The 16492-nt window shown below is 49.5% G+C and overlaps 6 protein-coding genes across 6 annotated transcripts; 3 read left to right on the top strand and 3 right to left on the bottom strand.

The window, feature by feature from the left end:
* Window positions 1–200: 200 nt before the first annotated feature.
* N7473_001935 (carboxymethylenebutenolidase) lies at window positions 201–918 on the top strand (the record flags this gene model as incomplete). The annotated part of the gene is made up of 3 exons (XM_057147875.1): window positions 201–308; window positions 441–510; window positions 587–918. 3 exons carry the CDS (start codon window positions 201–203, stop codon window positions 916–918), a joined length of 510 nt encoding a protein of 169 aa, XP_057011529.1.
* A 210-nt stretch (window positions 919–1128) lies between these two features.
* Window positions 1129–1512, bottom strand: N7473_001934 (uncharacterized protein; the record flags this gene model as incomplete). The annotated part of the gene is made up of 1 exon (XM_057147874.1): window positions 1129–1512. The coding sequence occupies one exon, from the start codon at window positions 1510–1512 to the stop codon at window positions 1129–1131; it is 384 nt and encodes a 127-aa protein (XP_057011528.1).
* Window positions 1513–2430: 918 nt separating this feature from the next.
* Window positions 2431–4240, top strand: N7473_001933 (uncharacterized protein; the record flags this gene model as incomplete). The annotated part of the gene is made up of 3 exons (XM_057147873.1): window positions 2431–2535; window positions 2592–3104; window positions 3167–4240. 3 exons carry the CDS (start codon window positions 2431–2433, stop codon window positions 4238–4240), a joined length of 1692 nt encoding a protein of 563 aa, XP_057011527.1.
* A 3278-nt stretch (window positions 4241–7518) lies between these two features.
* Window positions 7519–9344, top strand: N7473_001932 (uncharacterized protein). Its single transcript, XM_057147872.1, has 2 exons — window positions 7519–8155; window positions 8219–9344. The coding sequence occupies exons 1-2, from the start codon at window positions 8021–8023 to the stop codon at window positions 9095–9097; spliced, it is 1014 nt and encodes a 337-aa protein (XP_057011526.1). The 5' UTR covers window positions 7519–8020; the 3' UTR covers window positions 9098–9344.
* Window positions 9345–11060: 1716 nt separating this feature from the next.
* On the bottom strand, window positions 11061–12560 carry N7473_001931 (uncharacterized protein; the record flags this gene model as incomplete). Its single annotated transcript, XM_057147871.1, has 1 exon — window positions 11061–12560. The coding sequence occupies one exon, from the start codon at window positions 12558–12560 to the stop codon at window positions 11061–11063; it is 1500 nt and encodes a 499-aa protein (XP_057011525.1).
* A 272-nt stretch (window positions 12561–12832) lies between these two features.
* Window positions 12833–14144, bottom strand: N7473_001930 (uncharacterized protein; the record flags this gene model as incomplete). The annotated part of the gene is made up of 2 exons (XM_057147870.1): window positions 12833–14069; window positions 14125–14144. The coding sequence occupies 2 exons, from the start codon at window positions 14142–14144 to the stop codon at window positions 12833–12835; spliced, it is 1257 nt and encodes a 418-aa protein (XP_057011524.1).
* Between the last annotated feature and the right edge of the window lie 2348 nt (window positions 14145–16492).

Below are 16492 nucleotides of genomic sequence, written 5' to 3'. Positions count from 1 at the left end.
TGGCGACTGTCTCCAGTGCCATTCATAATTATATAAATCAATCATGATAGAATTTGATGAGAAGGTAGATTTCATATTTACTATTCTCCCTTTGTTTAGATGTCTTGAAAAAGCCTTCTTTTTTATTTCTGCGGCTCCAAAATATTTCTCTTCCTCACTCTCTCCAACTCCATTCTCTAAAGTCCATCCTTCCAGACACCATGGACCCCAAGATGTCTGATAACTCGAGCAACCCAACTGTGCAGTTCATTGAGCTCAGTCCTGAGATAGTTTTACAGCCTCCACTCTCTCGCAAAGCCTTTAGCCTGGTCTGATCCTTATACTGCCTTCTCACTACTCACAATGTGAGCACAACAACATAAACCCTAGACCCGGAACCTCTTCAAAGGTGGGCTGAAGAAGGCTTTGTGGTGGTTCAAATTACATTCAAGGCTTCCCAGAATGTGGTCAGTCTGCGGGAAGCCGTCAAAGTCGCGAAGAAAGGGCTTGCAGAATCTATCCATTGCAGGGGTCTCTCACTTGGACTTATAGGCAAGTCGAGGAACTGAATATGGCCTGTGGCAATAAATACTGATAATTACATCAGTCTATGGCACTCCAAAAGACTTTGCAACTGGATTCAAAATCTCTCTGCAGAAGATATTGACCGACGAAGAGGATTTGGTTGCGGCGGTCTACCATGCCCGCTGGGAGTTGAACCATTCCACGAATGGGATCATGCATGTACCGGGTGCTGAAGGCAGTGGCCTACTCAAGAAAAATGTCAAGAAGCATATTTATGCCGACGCTGTATCTCCTGGCTTTGTTATTCCTGGACACGCCGATTTCATTCCGAAGACAGCTGCAGTGGTACATACTCGGAGCCTTGCGTTTCTCCAAATGCACCTCGGCGAGATCTTTGACCTGGAGGATTTCTAGGAGCAATTTCTCCAGCAGCTACTTGAGGAGCGGTCCGTTGGGAAACATTATGGTGATGATGGTGAAAGAACCATGTGTCAATCATGTTCCCACGGTACAGGCTTTGTTCGACTTTCTACAAGATATGAATCCCACTAACCAGGAGCTCTCCTTAGATGACTGGTGGAACTGGCCAGGAACAAGTCAGCCATTTCTATCTCCATTACTTCATTACACACCAACCCAGAGGACACAACCCTCGAGCGAGTCAGCCGCACTGTAGGTGTTAATAGCCTGGTGGACGAGTTTGTCCTTTGCCTGAGCCACTCGATGATGATTGATTGGCTGTGAGTTTTTCCTCTTCCTCATGACATAGTAATGCAGGGACAACACATTTTTACGCCAACTCGTTGTTCTAGACTTCCCGGAGTTCCCCCAACAGGCAAAAAGCTTCGTATCCCCTGCACCGCTGTGGTCCACTTCCGCGGCGATCGCATTGTTCAAGAGCATATCGCATGGGATCAGTAACAGTACTGGTGCAATTAGGTTTACTGCCTGAATGGCTGCCATTCCATTTTCGCCTTGCCTGATGGACGAGTCCCAGACCCAGGACATCATTTCGAGTACCGCCTGCCAGCAGCAGGCATTGAGTCTGCTGAGAAATTCCAAGATATTCACAGCATGCCTTCCAACGAGATGATCAACTTTGGAATTCGGCAGGTGAAAGATAATTGAGTGGATTGGAAAATTGTCTCCCAATATTGACCTTGCGCAGAAAACTGGAAACCATGGGCAGGTTCCCGCGATCAGCTCGGGGTAGTTAGATTCAATCAGTGAGCTAAACTAAATGACCGATCTTCCGTTAGTTAGTAAAATGCTGTTTGTTTCTTGATGTGACAGAAAACTAGTCTAGCTGTGTGACGTGGAGAATGCTACAATTGCACGTTGACCGCCTCGTGTAACGGACTGCCTTGCCTCCGAAATCCGTTCCTCGTCTTGATCCATCGGTTCTGATAAAGATCCCGACAACATCAATCCGGTTCAACCAATCGGTGATGTAGACTCTTTCGTGCGTTCCTTGCGCGGTGGCTGGGCGAACCCCGCACTTTGTGTTGGCCGAGCACTACGCTTAACCACATCGAGATAAGCAGGACATGACAACAGGCTACAGTTCCTTGGTGGGAATGCTTCCAGTGCTTTTCCCCAGATTATTAGCGTGGGAATTGTGGAGGCAATGGAGCTCGGATCTCTCGATGCCTCGTCACTTAACGTCATGGTCACCGGCCATGTCCACTTCGGTCATAGTAATCCTTGATGCCCCACAGCCTTCAGGGCCTTTTACTGACTGAACAGAACTTACAAATGTCAGGGTGACATATTGGAATTATCCTCCGTTTGCCCCGCGCAGCTTGGCCGAGGCTGATCCGGCGAGGAGCCTTGCCATGAACGGCCTTTATATAGATTCCGGGAGTCCCGGACAGACAGGATGGCCGGGTTCTTGATTATTCTGCGACGTGTGTGTCTGCTATGAAGATGAAGGTGGTCCTTTCTCTGCTGGGACTGGCCTTGGCCTGCTACGCGTCTGATCTCCCCGTCGTCGATCTCGGATATGAATTGCATCAAGCGATTTCGTTAAATGTAAGCATATTTCACTTGCTTTTCCAAGGCGAAATTGGTTTGACAAGGATGGACAGAGTACCTCTGGCCTGTATAACTTTAGTAATATTCGATATGCCGCTCCTCCGTTAGGCGACCTGCGCTGGCGAGCTCCTGTTCTTCCAAAGCAGAACCGCACACATGTTCAAACCGGTGATGTCGGACGGATATGTCCTCAGGCTAGTACCATATGGGAAGATGACATTGAGCCCGCATTCATCCTAAGCTTGTTGTACAACACAACCTTCACCAAGTCAACGAATATCTCCTCGTATACCTATGAGCCAGCGAAGGTGGACCCACGAACAGCCGAGGACTGCCTGTTTCTAGATGTGGTTGTTCCTCAGAAGATATTCGATCGCGCGAAGAAGCACACCGATCGTGGGCAGCATAAATCGTTCGTGCCAAAGAACAAGCTAGCCCCGGTACTAGTGTGGATATATGGTGGTGGATACGTGGGAGGCGAAAAGAGCTCCAATGACCCGACAGGTTTGATCGAGCGAAGTCAGGTTGTCGGTGACGGCGTCGTATATGTTGCGCTTAATTATCGAGTAAGTTTGAATATTGGTGTTCGCCAAATGTTGAAGTCCCATCTAATCTGGTCTCGTTTTAGCTCGGCGCGTTTGGCTGGTTGTCAGGCGATGCAATCATCGCCAACGGAACCGCCAATGCCGCACTTCATGACCAGCGGTTCGCTCTGGATTGGGTATACAAGAATATTCACCTGTTCGGTGGTGATCCCACACGTATCACGGTCATGGGCGAGTCCGCTGGAGGAGGCTCGATTATGCACCAAGTCACGGCATATGGAGGAAATGCCGGACCATCCCCGTTCAAGCAGGCTATCATTCAAAGCCCAGGATGGGTTCCCATAATGGATGACGAACAACCCGAGCAGACTCTGCAGCAATTCTTGGGAATTCTGAACGTCAGCACGATTGAAGAAGCTCGGAATCTGTCATCTGAGAAATTGATCGCTGCAAACTCTTATCAAATCGCCACCAAGTCGGAATGGGGCTCCTTCATTTATGGGCCAGTCGTTGATGGGAGTTTCGTTCCCGCGTTACCAGGAAAACTCCTTGCAGAGGGCAATTTCGACCGTAACCTGAATATCATGGTCGGACACAATACCGATGAGGGATTGGTGTTTACCTCGCCTGATAGTAGAAACGAATCTGGTCTGACTGCATTGCTTCATCAGCAGTTCCCTTACATGAAGAAGAACGTCAGCGATTATATCTCGAACGTGCTCTACCCACCCAAGTATGACGGTTCATACGGGTATACCAGTTCGCTCACCCGCGCCGCGCTAGCCATCTCGGATCTCATTTTCGTCTGCAACACTGACTACTTCAATCGAGCTTTCCACAACCAGACATTTGCGTACGAGTTCAGTATCTCGCCTGCACTGCACGGCCAGGACGTTTCATACACCTTCTACAACAATGGTTCCTCGGCCACTGGGTCAATTCTCGGTGTACAAAACGTCACCGTTGCGGAGGTTATGCAGGATTACTTCACCAGCTTTGCGCAGTGCGGCGAACCCAGCTCACCTCTGGGTCCAGCATTCCACCGTTATGGCCAACGAGGCTCGCTCATGAATATTGGCAACCATACCATCAGCCCGGAGCGGGACCCGACTGATAATCCGCGCTGTCGGTTCTGGCAAACTGCGCCATTTACCTAGTGAAGTCTTAGCTGGGATCTATGAGCTGTCGTTGGACAGAAATGAGGCTGTCTATGGGGTTGTATGTACCTTAATGAAACCTATTATAGTAGTTGCCTAATTACTGTCAATGCGACTTGGTGGGTTTGCAAAGTGACCCGCTGGGCGAATCGTATCTGGGTCCCATAATTTGACAAGGCTGTACATAATGAGTAAGGCTATAATGCTACTAACAAGGCTTTAATTGATGCAAGACGAGAAAATCAAGAGAGTTACACTGGCTTGTTCTACAATGATCACTCGGAATGACCGACTCATTTATTAGTTGCCCAAGGTGTCAACCAAGGAAGCTTCCACATTAGATAGCGATAATAGCCGCAGCAGCTTCGCGCTTATTTTTTCTTTGGGCAAGTTCCCACTCACTACCTAGTTGAGTAGTACAACTATTGATTCGGACATCATCAATATTTAGGAGAAGATTCCCGGGTCAAGGAAACTCCGAGTCACATCTTGCTGATCATCGCCATAATTTCCAGTCTTGGTCGAGGAGCCTGGTCGACCGCCCCTGGGGACTGACTGCGTGGAGTCACTGGAGTCTTAAACTTGCTTGGTGCTAAGCTGAACTCGGTATGAGCATAATTAATGAATCCAACAACAGCAGACTCGAAGATTATTAGGAGACATCTCGATCGCTAATAAGTATCATACCATACAGAAAGGGATGATTCGCGAAATCTCCAGCTGATCTGAGTCCTTGCGGGGCAAAGGTATTCAAGAGTACAGAGTACAGTCAGGGCTAATACGAGTCTCCTAGTTCACGAATGACCGCTGACCGTTCGTCCTACACACCTCTCAGCTCGGATCTCAATTCGGTCGGGCATGGTCGAGATTGAAGGGGTCATTCCTGGGCCAGGCGAAGCCGAAGCACAGCTTTACGGGGCTCGCCATCGTGTCTCACAGCCCCACCGCGCATCTGCAGGGCACGAAAGCTTGCTTTCATATTGGAATGACTGATCTCTTTCCAGTGTTTGTTTGATCGGGAGTCTGTTCTGATAACTTCTTGGAAACATGACGGCCCCTCGCCAGGAATCGGGGCTGGGGCCATGAAGAATCAATTACATCCACGGCACCCTCTGGTCACACTTGCAAGGGTCCAATGGGCCCCTTCAAGAAGAAAAGTCGGCCCCCGAGTAATCTGCATAATGGGGGCCAGCTTATCAAGGTGCATGCATTGGTAACAGAGCCAAGGGTGTATGAAATTTTCTTACTGAAAATTCTGTAAGGCCGGTCGGGATCTCGCAATTTTCTATGGTCCGTAAGGTCTCAAAACTGGGGTCCGCAGCGTAACAGAGACACATGGTTGAGGCAATAAAAAGCGAGGGCCACCGCCATTGTCAACGTGATGTCGTGACAAACATGCAGCAGTACATACAATAACGTTAGTAGCTCTTGAGTTTCATTGAAAACATCTCGTGACCTACTACTGCATGTAACTTCAAAGTTCAGACCTATCCAATAACCTACAAGTCATAATGAACTATACCCTATCTGAACGATCAAAGGCAAACAATCTCTGCCAGTCAGCAGCATTTCTGAGACATTGGACCCTGGGCGTGCACCTTATTTTGAAAAAGGCGTCCCCGATGCAGCAAGCCACGGAGGAAGGTGGAGGCTTCGGGCGAAGCTCTCCGGGCGACGATCTTGGGTGCCTGGAGAGGGTATCATCGAGTTTGTGAAGTTTTTTTCACAAGGCTATCCCGTATCGAATGGGATCGCCGTCGGCTATGACCGTCTAGTTCTATCATTAGCGATTGCTACCAATGACTAGTAAGTTTGTAGTTAGGTGTCTCGGGCTAGCTATGGTAAGACATTGAGGCCCCGGCCGTTTAGCGGTGGTCGGCCCACTACTGTACGAGCACAGCCGCGATGCCGATCCCTAGGTTGTTGCCGTTTGGAGGGTGGTAAACTGATTAGGTTCTGGAGGACTGGATTCTATGGATGGTTATTGACCCCGGAGCTTTCGATGAGTCCGCTGGCTAGGCACCTGCATGAGATGAATGTCGGAAGGGGGCGGGGGCCAGCTCTGGACAGAGCACAGGGAAAGACACTTTGCGACCGGTAGGAATTGATCGGATTAGACGGGATAGGAGGGTCAGGATGAAACTAGAAAGCCACGAGGCGGGATAAGGCTCGGCATAGGATCCGACTGAATTGTACATACTACGATTCATGAGGATTTCGGAGCGGTGGTTAACTTACTAAGTAATGGACATGCAGGGTTCAACTTAGCGAAAGAATAAAAGGGAGAAACGTGCTCGCAGCCTGGTCTTGTATTACTTACTTTACAATACTGCACTTGGTTCCTGGCGAAGAGTTCAGTTCTCGCTGTTCAACTTCCCAATGTCCAAATACCAAGAGAAAGAAGAGACCCAAAGATCCAATCATCGTCTCAATATCTAGCAGGTGCTAAGTACGGTGAAACCAACCACGCCCCAATGGATCCCCCTCCCAAAGGCCAAGGACGCCTCCGTATTCCAACTGTATAACCTCCGCCCGTAATCCGTATGGAAGATTCATCCCCCCAGCCCAAGCCAAGAGATCCCGACTGGATCCAACTTGGCCCCTTCCCAAATGGCCCGCTCTGTCATTGATCAGTCCAACCAGCACTAAGCTTGTTGCCCCCAAGTGCATCGCAGTTGTTAACCGGACCCTACATTGGGACATGCACAGCCAATGGTGAGTCTTTTTCCCTCGGGCCAAAAAGCTTGCCCGCTAACGTTAATGGAGCAAGCAATAAGTTACATCCCATGTCTATGTAATATTCGTACGGAGAGGAGGACAGAGCTATTCTACCCCCCAAGCATAACGATGAGATAATAATGATCAATTCAATTGAGAGATGACCCGGGAGTATTTAGGGATAGTAGTAGTTGTAGGATAATACTGGATCAACTCCCGCGGACCACATGGCTATACGACATTCCCCGTTTCCTGATACTATTAATACTCCATGTTCAAGAGCATAGATCTTCCGCGAGTCCCGCGTGTTTCGCCGGAATCTCGAGCTCCCGCAAGGAAACCTTACTTTGGGGAGAGAAGTTTAACTTACAGTTGTATTAATGATTAATCATGACCCATTGACCCATTGACCCATTGACCATTCAGCTTTACCCTTTGGGAACCGCTGGACACGAAACTTTGGGTTGGCAGGCACCTACATTCCGCCTTGTAGGGCCCTTTTCTTTCTACTAAAACCTTCAAAAGCACGCCAGCAGCCACGGAAATACTGTAATCACGAAATCATCTCCGGATATTTCGCCTATTCTACAGCTCATATTTGTTTTTCCTTCTCTTCGAGTTGAGTATTCGAGCCGAGCAAAAAGAAAACCTACTAAACCTACTCGCCGGGGTTGCCAATCACCATTTACAGTATTGCCGCCCCCAATTCGCCTTGTCACAGCTGAGACTAAAAAGAGACTAAAGAGACGAAGGCTGACAAGGGTGACGGGCTCCTCTTTTATTCTTATTTTTCCCTTTACATATTCCCTTTTGGGTCGACGCTTATTTTTGCCCGACTTTCTTATTTACTCCATCCGTTCCCCTCCTCCCAAGTTGACTTGACCTCTCCTCTCTCTGCTTCCCCGCGGGAGTTCTTGACCGACTCCTATTAAAACCACCACTTGATCCTTCGGTCGCAACATTCATTCATCTCATCTGAATCCGATCTTGAAACCATCCCTCGCCTTCCATCCCAACTCTACTCCACCCCCCACCGGCGCTTATCGGTATCATTCAAGCATCATGCGACTGTATCCGTGGTCAACCCTCTCCGTGGTCGGTGCGATCGCATCGTCGATCCCCCTCTCTACCGGTCACGAACTCCATCTGCCATATCTCCCATCGCTCAGCCCGGAACATGATTCGGATGCCTATCTGGTAAGTCAAAAGTGGCTGTAATTATCCGCCAATCGCAATCTCGAAAGCTAATATACCACCCAGGCTCTCAAATGGACTGTAACTAATGGATCCCTCTATGCCAACAACGATCAAATCTTCCCTCCGACTATCTCTATGCAAGTACATGCGCCTCAATATCGGGGTCAATCCAATGCTCGTGTGGGCGACGAGGATCTCGAACTATCTTACTCCCTGCACGCCCGGCCACTTTCATCCGAAGAAGCGGGAGCTACCTCCAAGATTGTCCGCGTGCGTGTCGATTTGATGGATCTCCAGGGTGAAGCCGTCACTCCTAACGCCGTCGTATTGGACCTCCTCGCCCATCCTGATGGAAGCCAGCGAATTACACGAATTCGGATGGAACCCGGGAAAGGCCATCGCGAGGGCCACGATCGACCCTGGCATATGAAGTTCTGGCAAACCCAAATGGCAGGAATCATCAACCACAGCAAAGAAAAAGAGAACAAGCAGATCTCATCACCCGCTCAAACATCTCAAACCAAGACCGAGGGTTCCACGCAAAAACCTCCGAGCGATGCCGCTCAGACAGACGATAAGGAGGAAGTCACTCAGGTCGGATACATCTTCTCTCCTTACTGGTCCCCAGCGGCCTACTCTCACCGTGGCCACGGCCACCACCGCCACCCGCATCACCGTGATCGTACCTTTATGCGTATCGTGCGACCCGTCATTCTCCCTGCCGTCCTTGGTGCCGCTGCGGGTCTGGTTGCCTGCCTGGTAGGCTTCGTCATCGGCCACCTGTGCATGTCACTCTCCGTCCGCCTTGGTCTCCGCAAGAACAGGCAACAACGACGGGCTAGCGCCGTCCACCTGGAAGATGGGACTTTCAGGGAAAAGTCTGTCTTGATATCCGTCCCTGAGATCTACGTGACAGATTCAGATTCGGACTCGGAGGCTTAGGCTTAGGCATTTACGGCACGATAATGGCATTTTAGGCGCGGCGCTTTTGGCTTGGTTTGGGTGGCTTGGCTTCATTTTGATTTTACTACGGCGCATTTCCATGCATCACCACCACTACCACTATCATTCTTTCCTTTCTCTCGCTTTTCCTTCTTGTTTCTACTCATTTTCTGTACTAATAGCCTTTGGAATGTGTATACCCTGGCATGAGTATCATGCGTACGATCAATTCAATCATTTTACCCACAACTACCTCCTATTCTCTAGTAGAATCATAAAGTTTCCGTCTAGCCTATTACCGTCTTCTCAAATGATTCGTGTGCAGATCATCATGTACAATTTTGTGTTTCGCACTGTTCTAGAACTTTATATGCATGAAGCGACTAGAAGCACATAATCACGCCGCGCCTACCTATGTATTCCAACCAATGAGATCCTTTGATCCATTCTCACTTTGCTTCTGGTTCATGTAGCACATTTCCGAGCCAACTTACATCAACCAGCACTGCTTGGCCGAACGGTCACACAGCAGTACCACGGCCGGCTGGCCCAATGGCAAGGCGCTTGACTACGAATCAAGAGATTGCAGGTTCGACCCCTGCGTCGGTCAATTTTTGCTTTTTACACAAGCTGTTCATGCTGTCAATCATCCTCGGTGTGGTTGGTGGATATGAAGAATGAAAATTTTTACTTCGGGGGGACGGATCTTGGCGGCCCACCCGAGTGCATTTTAATTATTTCTCGGGATCTAGGCCACGTTGAGATGTCTCGCCGGTGTAAAACGAACTTTTCTTCGGACCCCGCGGGTTTCTTCGAGAAAGATGGTGGATCGGATTTATTTCTGTGCCTGGATGTGAGTGTGACCTAAGACGGTGATGTCTTACCTTCTTACATGTCTGCCTATCATTGTAGAAAGAGGACGCGCTCGGTGAAGATGATTCACGGCCTAGTCTCGGGCTAAAGAACCACATATCGACTAAATTAACCATAACGCTTCATTGTATTAGTCGATCTACGGACATGTAGGAGTGCAAACCAATTCTTGACATCAGGTTGTACTGTAATTATAACCCTTGTCATGTAATATCATGATAGCCCTCCAGTCCGGGGTCATTGTGCAACACGCATGATTAAAACGAATACCCGGCCCCGATAAATCGCAATTGAGCAATAATTAAAGTTCATTGTATCACTGCTGCCTCTCACAAAACAACCGTTGGTGTAGATGAGATGCGGGGATCAAAGCTTCTCTACCAGCGCAATCCATCGAGTAGTGAACCTCGTTGCGAGCACCTGGTCAAAGTCCACCATCCTTTAAAGTTACACCCTTGGTTCGACTAATTTAACTCCCGAAAGCTTGAGGATGATGCAATTGCATTATTCGTTACCCGCGCGTTCCAGTAACAATGGACATCGATGATCGGACACGAGCACGTCCCCTCGGTCGGCAATTGATGCAAGCATTAGCTTGAATGTGGCTGCCTGTCGGAGCTTGCGAGGTTGTCATTCACTACACACTTACTCCGTACTCCGTACATGGATACCTAGGCCAAAGGCATAAGGCCTTACCCGAGCCGTGTTAACCTTATCCAACCAGGGAACCCCGCACGCCACGAGTCCCACGAGAGCCACGACCAACGCCATATGTGTAAATTGTAATGGCGGTCTATTGTCATGCCAATTGAAGGGGCACATGCTCCGTGGGGGTAAGGTTGGCGAGGTCATTTGCATACAGTACTGTGATTTGGTGTCGTTGACGTACCAGAGATGTATGGCATCGCGGAGGTTCTGAAATATATATATATATATATTCCATCCGACTTGTTGCAGGTGGCTTGTACACTTCAAGAATGGAATGACATTTAGTAATTTGAAGCATTGATCAGATTCATGAGTAAAATACTGATCTAAAGAAGCATACTGAGTAACTAATATGAGAAGTCGCCTCGGAAAAATACCCTTCTCACTGCTCAAACACACCCTTAACCCCCCCACGCCTCGAACCACCCCAAATCACAAATTTCGGCTCAAAGCCCTTTCCCGCAGATTCTGCTTTACAAAGGGTCTCACTTCCAGGAAGTAGAACGACGTTCTCTGGGTATAACTTCCCCAAGAGGGCCAAGGCAATGACAGGGTCCTTGACGGGAATAACATGTACACCTCCTTCCTGTGCACTGAGTAAACCGCCGGTTTCAGATTGCAAAATGCGCAGAGCGTCATGCACGATATATTCCGGGGTAAATTTGGAGACTTCTTTGTCTGGGGCATTCTGGATCGGATATGAGTATCGATGACCGCGTGCGATTTGGCCTAAATCGACACTGATGCATTTCTCGTTATCCAACTCAAGTCGTAGCTCCAAGAGCCGGGATGAAGTGGGTTTTGAGGCAATTGACACGTCGATAACGGCGCTCTTGACGTTGGTAGCTTTGGTTTCTGGGTAGATCTGCATCTGAGACGCGGGAGTTGGGCTGCCTTCTGAAATCTCTCCGCGATGCGCAGAATAATAGTCCTGAAACTTGTACTCGAAAGAAACTTCCGTCGTGGTTTCATCAATCTTTGTAGGCAGATACTGAAGCAAGTGTAATGAAGTTGGACCCCCGGCCAGGAACGCTGGTAGAACAGTACCATGCGCGTACTGGAATCCATATCCCACCGCAGGGTTGGAGAGTAACCCAGGAGCAAGTAGCGCTTTGGCATACGCAATGACGCCCTGCTGAGTAGCGTGTTTGGTCAAAACCTCCGCGAGAAACTTGCTCCTCCCAGCTTCAAGGTGTCGAATACCTCTTGCATGTCGATCCACCGGGATGAGCACGTCTTGGTAATTCTGGAATGGCAATAGGGCATCGCGGAGCAGAACCATTTGATGCATGTATTCATTGAAAAGCTGCATTAAAGGTGGTGCAGCTCGATCGCCGAACATCAGGTCCACATTCGGGCGAGTAAGAAGGTGGCCCTCGCAGGGACTGCGTAGGGACATGTCCGGATTGAACGATTTGGAGCTGGATTCGCGTGCCCATTGTACGAGGGTCTTGCCAATGCGATTGGCCTGGTCTTTTATTTCTCGCCGTGAGATGTCGAGGGGCTCCACGAGCCGGAGGGTACTCTCACGAGTGTCGGTAGCTAGGTTGGCAGCGACGTTGTCTAACAGCTGTGTACGGGCGGGCTTCGAATTTGGAGGATCGGTTCCTAGACGGAAAACGACGGCGTCAAGAAGAGGAGCGAAGCCTTCTACCAGCTGACGGGGGGTGTAGACTCCCGCTCGCAGGCCCCAGGCCTCTTTCAAGGGCTTGGTATCGTGTTCACCAGCATCGGCATTCGCTTGGAAGTGTTGCCCAACAATGAGACCGCCGAGGCTGGACAGCCTAAAGATATTCTCCGAAGCCATTGCAGCTGCGACTCGCGAGATCATGCTCAGGATAAATAATGCACCAGTCAATTTGAATAGACCGAGGATTTGCATGATGCAGGCTCATTGTGGACGGATTGCCAGCTTTTATAATTTGCAGCAAGGTCTTTGATTGTTAATCCGGAGAAAGTTGGTCTCAGTTCGGAGAGGGTTGGTCATGGAGGTCATGAAGCTCCGTGATGGGGGCGGAGTTCGATGGACGCGACCAGTAAACTCCGGTCGCCACACTTTGTGCTCTTCATTAAAAGAGCAAGAGGAGATCAGAGCTGACAAATTATATCGGACTTTAATGGACTCTCTTTGTCAATAAGTGTCCATCTAGAGGCTCAGGAGGACGGACTCGGTTGTATGTGATCGAACTGCTTGAGGGCACACAGAACGATGAAACTCCGAAGCTCATCAGTACTACCGAGGCCACAATGATACTTCAGGTAATTGTGTAAAGTCTCATGCGGATACTCTGAAAGGTAATATCCCAAAGTTAGACCCTTTTGGGCCGGATGGACTTCTGAAGAAGGATACTCGCCGTCCGGAGACGAGGCGGTTTCGAGGCTCTTCATCGCCTGCCTCCACTCCTGCTCCGTCCGAGCAGCCCACATGGTATGAGCGGAAGGCAGGGGCATACTGAGCACTAGTTCATCATCCAAAGGCTCATAATATGGAGAAGGCTCGCCCGTCTCCGGGTCATGATTGCTTAGAAAATGCACAATGTTCGCAAGGAAGATGGTCCGCCGTGCGGTCTCGGTAGTCGCCCACTGCTGGAACGATTGTACAGGTGTATACGCCTGTGCTGTCAAATTCTCCTCCGGTACGGTATGTGATCGAATAAAATCTCGAGTCATCTTCACCAAGAAGGGAGCTTTCAGACCTTTCGAGCAGGACTTTTGTTTCCAGCCATCATTGCCCTCGGCAAGAGATGCCCGCAACTCGAGGACGCTATACACGAGCATGGCATGCAACGCATCCCACTGGTGCATGCAGCTATATGTGCGGTACGACGCAATGAGTCGCTGTCGCTCTACTTCCATTGCGTGTTTTGCGAAGCGTGCACCCTCGGCGGTCTCCATTGCGCTACCACAGCAGACCGCCATGGAGGTTCGTGCTAGTGTCGCTATGTCGGGCACGTTCTCGTCATAGAGGCTGCGATGGAGACTGGGTGGGGTGAAATCATCGCGCAGGAGATTCCTTGGATATTGCTCCAAGACTCGGATCAAGTCCCGTAATGGGTACTGGATACTTGATTCAGGGGAGCTTAGGTCTGCCAGGCGTGGAATCGTGAGGGAGTCGAGGAAGGCCGACGGTTCAACCGCCGCGGGGTCAGAGACGATGTCAGCGAAGACTCCTTGCATCGGGTGCCGTGCATTTGGAGGCTGGCCTGCATCCATGAAATTTGGAGTGCGGGCTAATGACGGGGACAGCTGAAACGAAGGCAGGTCCCCAGTGACATGGTCGACCAGCCACTCGGGATCGTGAGCGTCCTCAAGGAAAGTGTCTGGATAGTTGGTCTGGTGCGCGTCTTGGCGACCTTCCTGATCGATGAGCACTGACTGGTACTCGCCATGACTCAGGGACAGGGAAGCATAAGTGCAAGAAATCCCCCGCCCAGCACAACGCATACACGGCTGCAAGTAGCTGCATTTAGCTTTGGCCTGGACGCACGCGTTGCAGGCCTTTTGCCTCGTGGGGGGTCTCTTGAGACCTCGACATCGTCGTCGATGTCGAAGCAGCAAGTCGTCTGGATTATCTCTGTCAATTTTGCTTTTCTTGTTGCATGTAAATGCAATGCGCCCGAGCAGAATCACACGTACGCCGTTGATAAGCTTTCAAGCAGGACGCGCAGACATGTTCCTGTTGCGCGTCGGTCGCCATGTGGTCTGACTATTGATTGATCATAAACCTGATCAGGATTTTCACCATAAAAAGGATGATGTTGGCCTGTAGCTCTAATCGAGTAGCTCTAGTCATACACAGTAGTCTCAAAGGGGGGTTTCTACTGAAATATGGAGGTGACGCGATCTCAATTCAAGGCTTACTAATTGTCTATTGAGGTTGGAAGCACATGGCCCCGGGTTCCCATCGTGATCATTATGATGGAAATGGCAGGAGAAGGGAACATGGCCAGATATAATATTCATCAAAAGCCTCAACCTTGGAGCATTAATTCAGAAATCAACCTGCATAACGTCACCCCCCATTTCCTCCGAACTGCAGAGGTAAGCAAGCCTGGCCCAGTAACGAGGATGTGCGACACCAAGGTATGTCACTGAAGACTCGGAATAAAGTACTCCATAATTAAGATATTAAAATATATTAATAATGATGCCGTCGAAGAAAGAAAAGAGACGCCACAGTGAGTGTTCTCCACTATATTCGGCCTTCTCCGTCATTGTTGTTGTGTTTTGATCTTGACTCCAGGATCTGTTGATGGCTTCACACTGTGGCTGTGCTCAGCCACACTTGCGGTGACTCCGGGGACCAAATTACTCTTTTAAGTTAGCTACTGGATGTATTAAATGGCTATTACTCACAGGATTCAATAGTGCGATCGGAGCTTGCGAGGGATCCATTGACTATTCGGCTAGATTGGGCCCGAGATTGAGCTGTTTGGGCTTAACTGGGGTCGATCACCGCCACTCGGTGCCTTGATTCTAAGCGATGAGTGCTCCGAATTGCTTTTTGCCTTTTTGTATAGCAATTGAATAATGACTGTGATAACAATGAAAGAGATAATGATATCTCGCTTCGGAGTTGCATTACTTCCTCTTCCCGTGCGGAGTAAGCCATGTGTTTGGAAAGGAGTCCATGGTTAATCACTTAATGCCGACTTTCCACTATGACGGCACTTGCAATTGAGTTTTGGAGCTGAGATTCCCGGGGCAACGCTAATCCAGTCATGATCATTAGGTCCAGCAGGACTTGACTTGCCCACTCTTCTGCCCGACGGTGTGACGCACGCATGTTCAAATTATCAATGTCTGCGTCTCTGTGATCCCAGCAACATCCCAGACTCTCACGACGTCTTCAGACCCCGCATCCTGTGCGATAGATCAATCACCTCGGGGAGAAGAATCACACAGGTCGTGTCCCAAGGACACACCCCAAAACCCTGAAAGATGGAAAATCGGAAAGTCAAATAAGAATAACAATCCCTGCCTCCCTCAAAGAAGACTCGAAGACTCCACTATGGCCCTGGCTCCATCGGACGAGCCTATCAGATCTACGAAGATCACCTCCCAGGACCACTATTCATCTCGGCTAGTCGATCTCTACCTAATCGAGAACCAGATCTCGGGGCTTCTCCAGGGCTCAATGCTCATCCTTGATGATCCCTGCAACCCAATGACTTCATGATGAACTTCTGTGCTGCCTCCCTCAGTCCCTTCCAGGCCGTGCTGGGTGTTTCCCCTTCAGCCAACGTGGCTTGGAAGTGTTGATGCAGGTCCTGCAGCAACAGCAGGACAAGCAGGATTAGCAGCATGAGGTGGACGACAAGCAGGACCAATCCGAGTCGAAAAAGAGTGCAGCAACCATAAAAAAGCAAACGCCTCACAGTCTCCGCCGCAGGAAATCCACTTGGCTGATCACCGTGGCTTGGGGTTTTCTCTGAGTGGAGAGTTCAGGCTTAATGTGAGCTTCGCTTGTCCGCGACAGTCCTTCCTCTTTTGAGCTCTGATGGACCTACCCAAACTCAGCCTAAGACTGGTGCTAGTGTCTTTTTTCTTCATCCCAGTGGGCCATTTGGTTGGTCTCTGAGGGACTGAAAGTCTGAAAGTCTGAAAAGGCTACTTGCAGATCGATTGTTTGGTTCCCAGCTGGGGCGTTCCTGCCCTGTACCAAATCTTCATTTGCCCCCTTCTCCTTCCTTCCTTTCTTGGGTGTTTTTATTTTATAAAAGACCTTGCGCCGAGCCCTCACAAACACTGATTTTTCCTTCATCCCTGTCTTCTATCTTCTATCCTCCATCCTCCTTACCCTTCATACCAATA

Source organism: Penicillium subrubescens, assembly GCF_028828155.1.
Source record: "Penicillium subrubescens strain IBT 31985 chromosome Unknown utg000002l_segment0_segment0, whole genome shotgun sequence".
NCBI classification, from domain to species: Eukaryota; Fungi; Ascomycota; class Eurotiomycetes; order Eurotiales; family Aspergillaceae; genus Penicillium; species Penicillium subrubescens.
The sequence above is the reverse complement of the archived record's forward strand: the minus strand, read 5'-3'. Positions and strand labels throughout refer to the sequence as shown.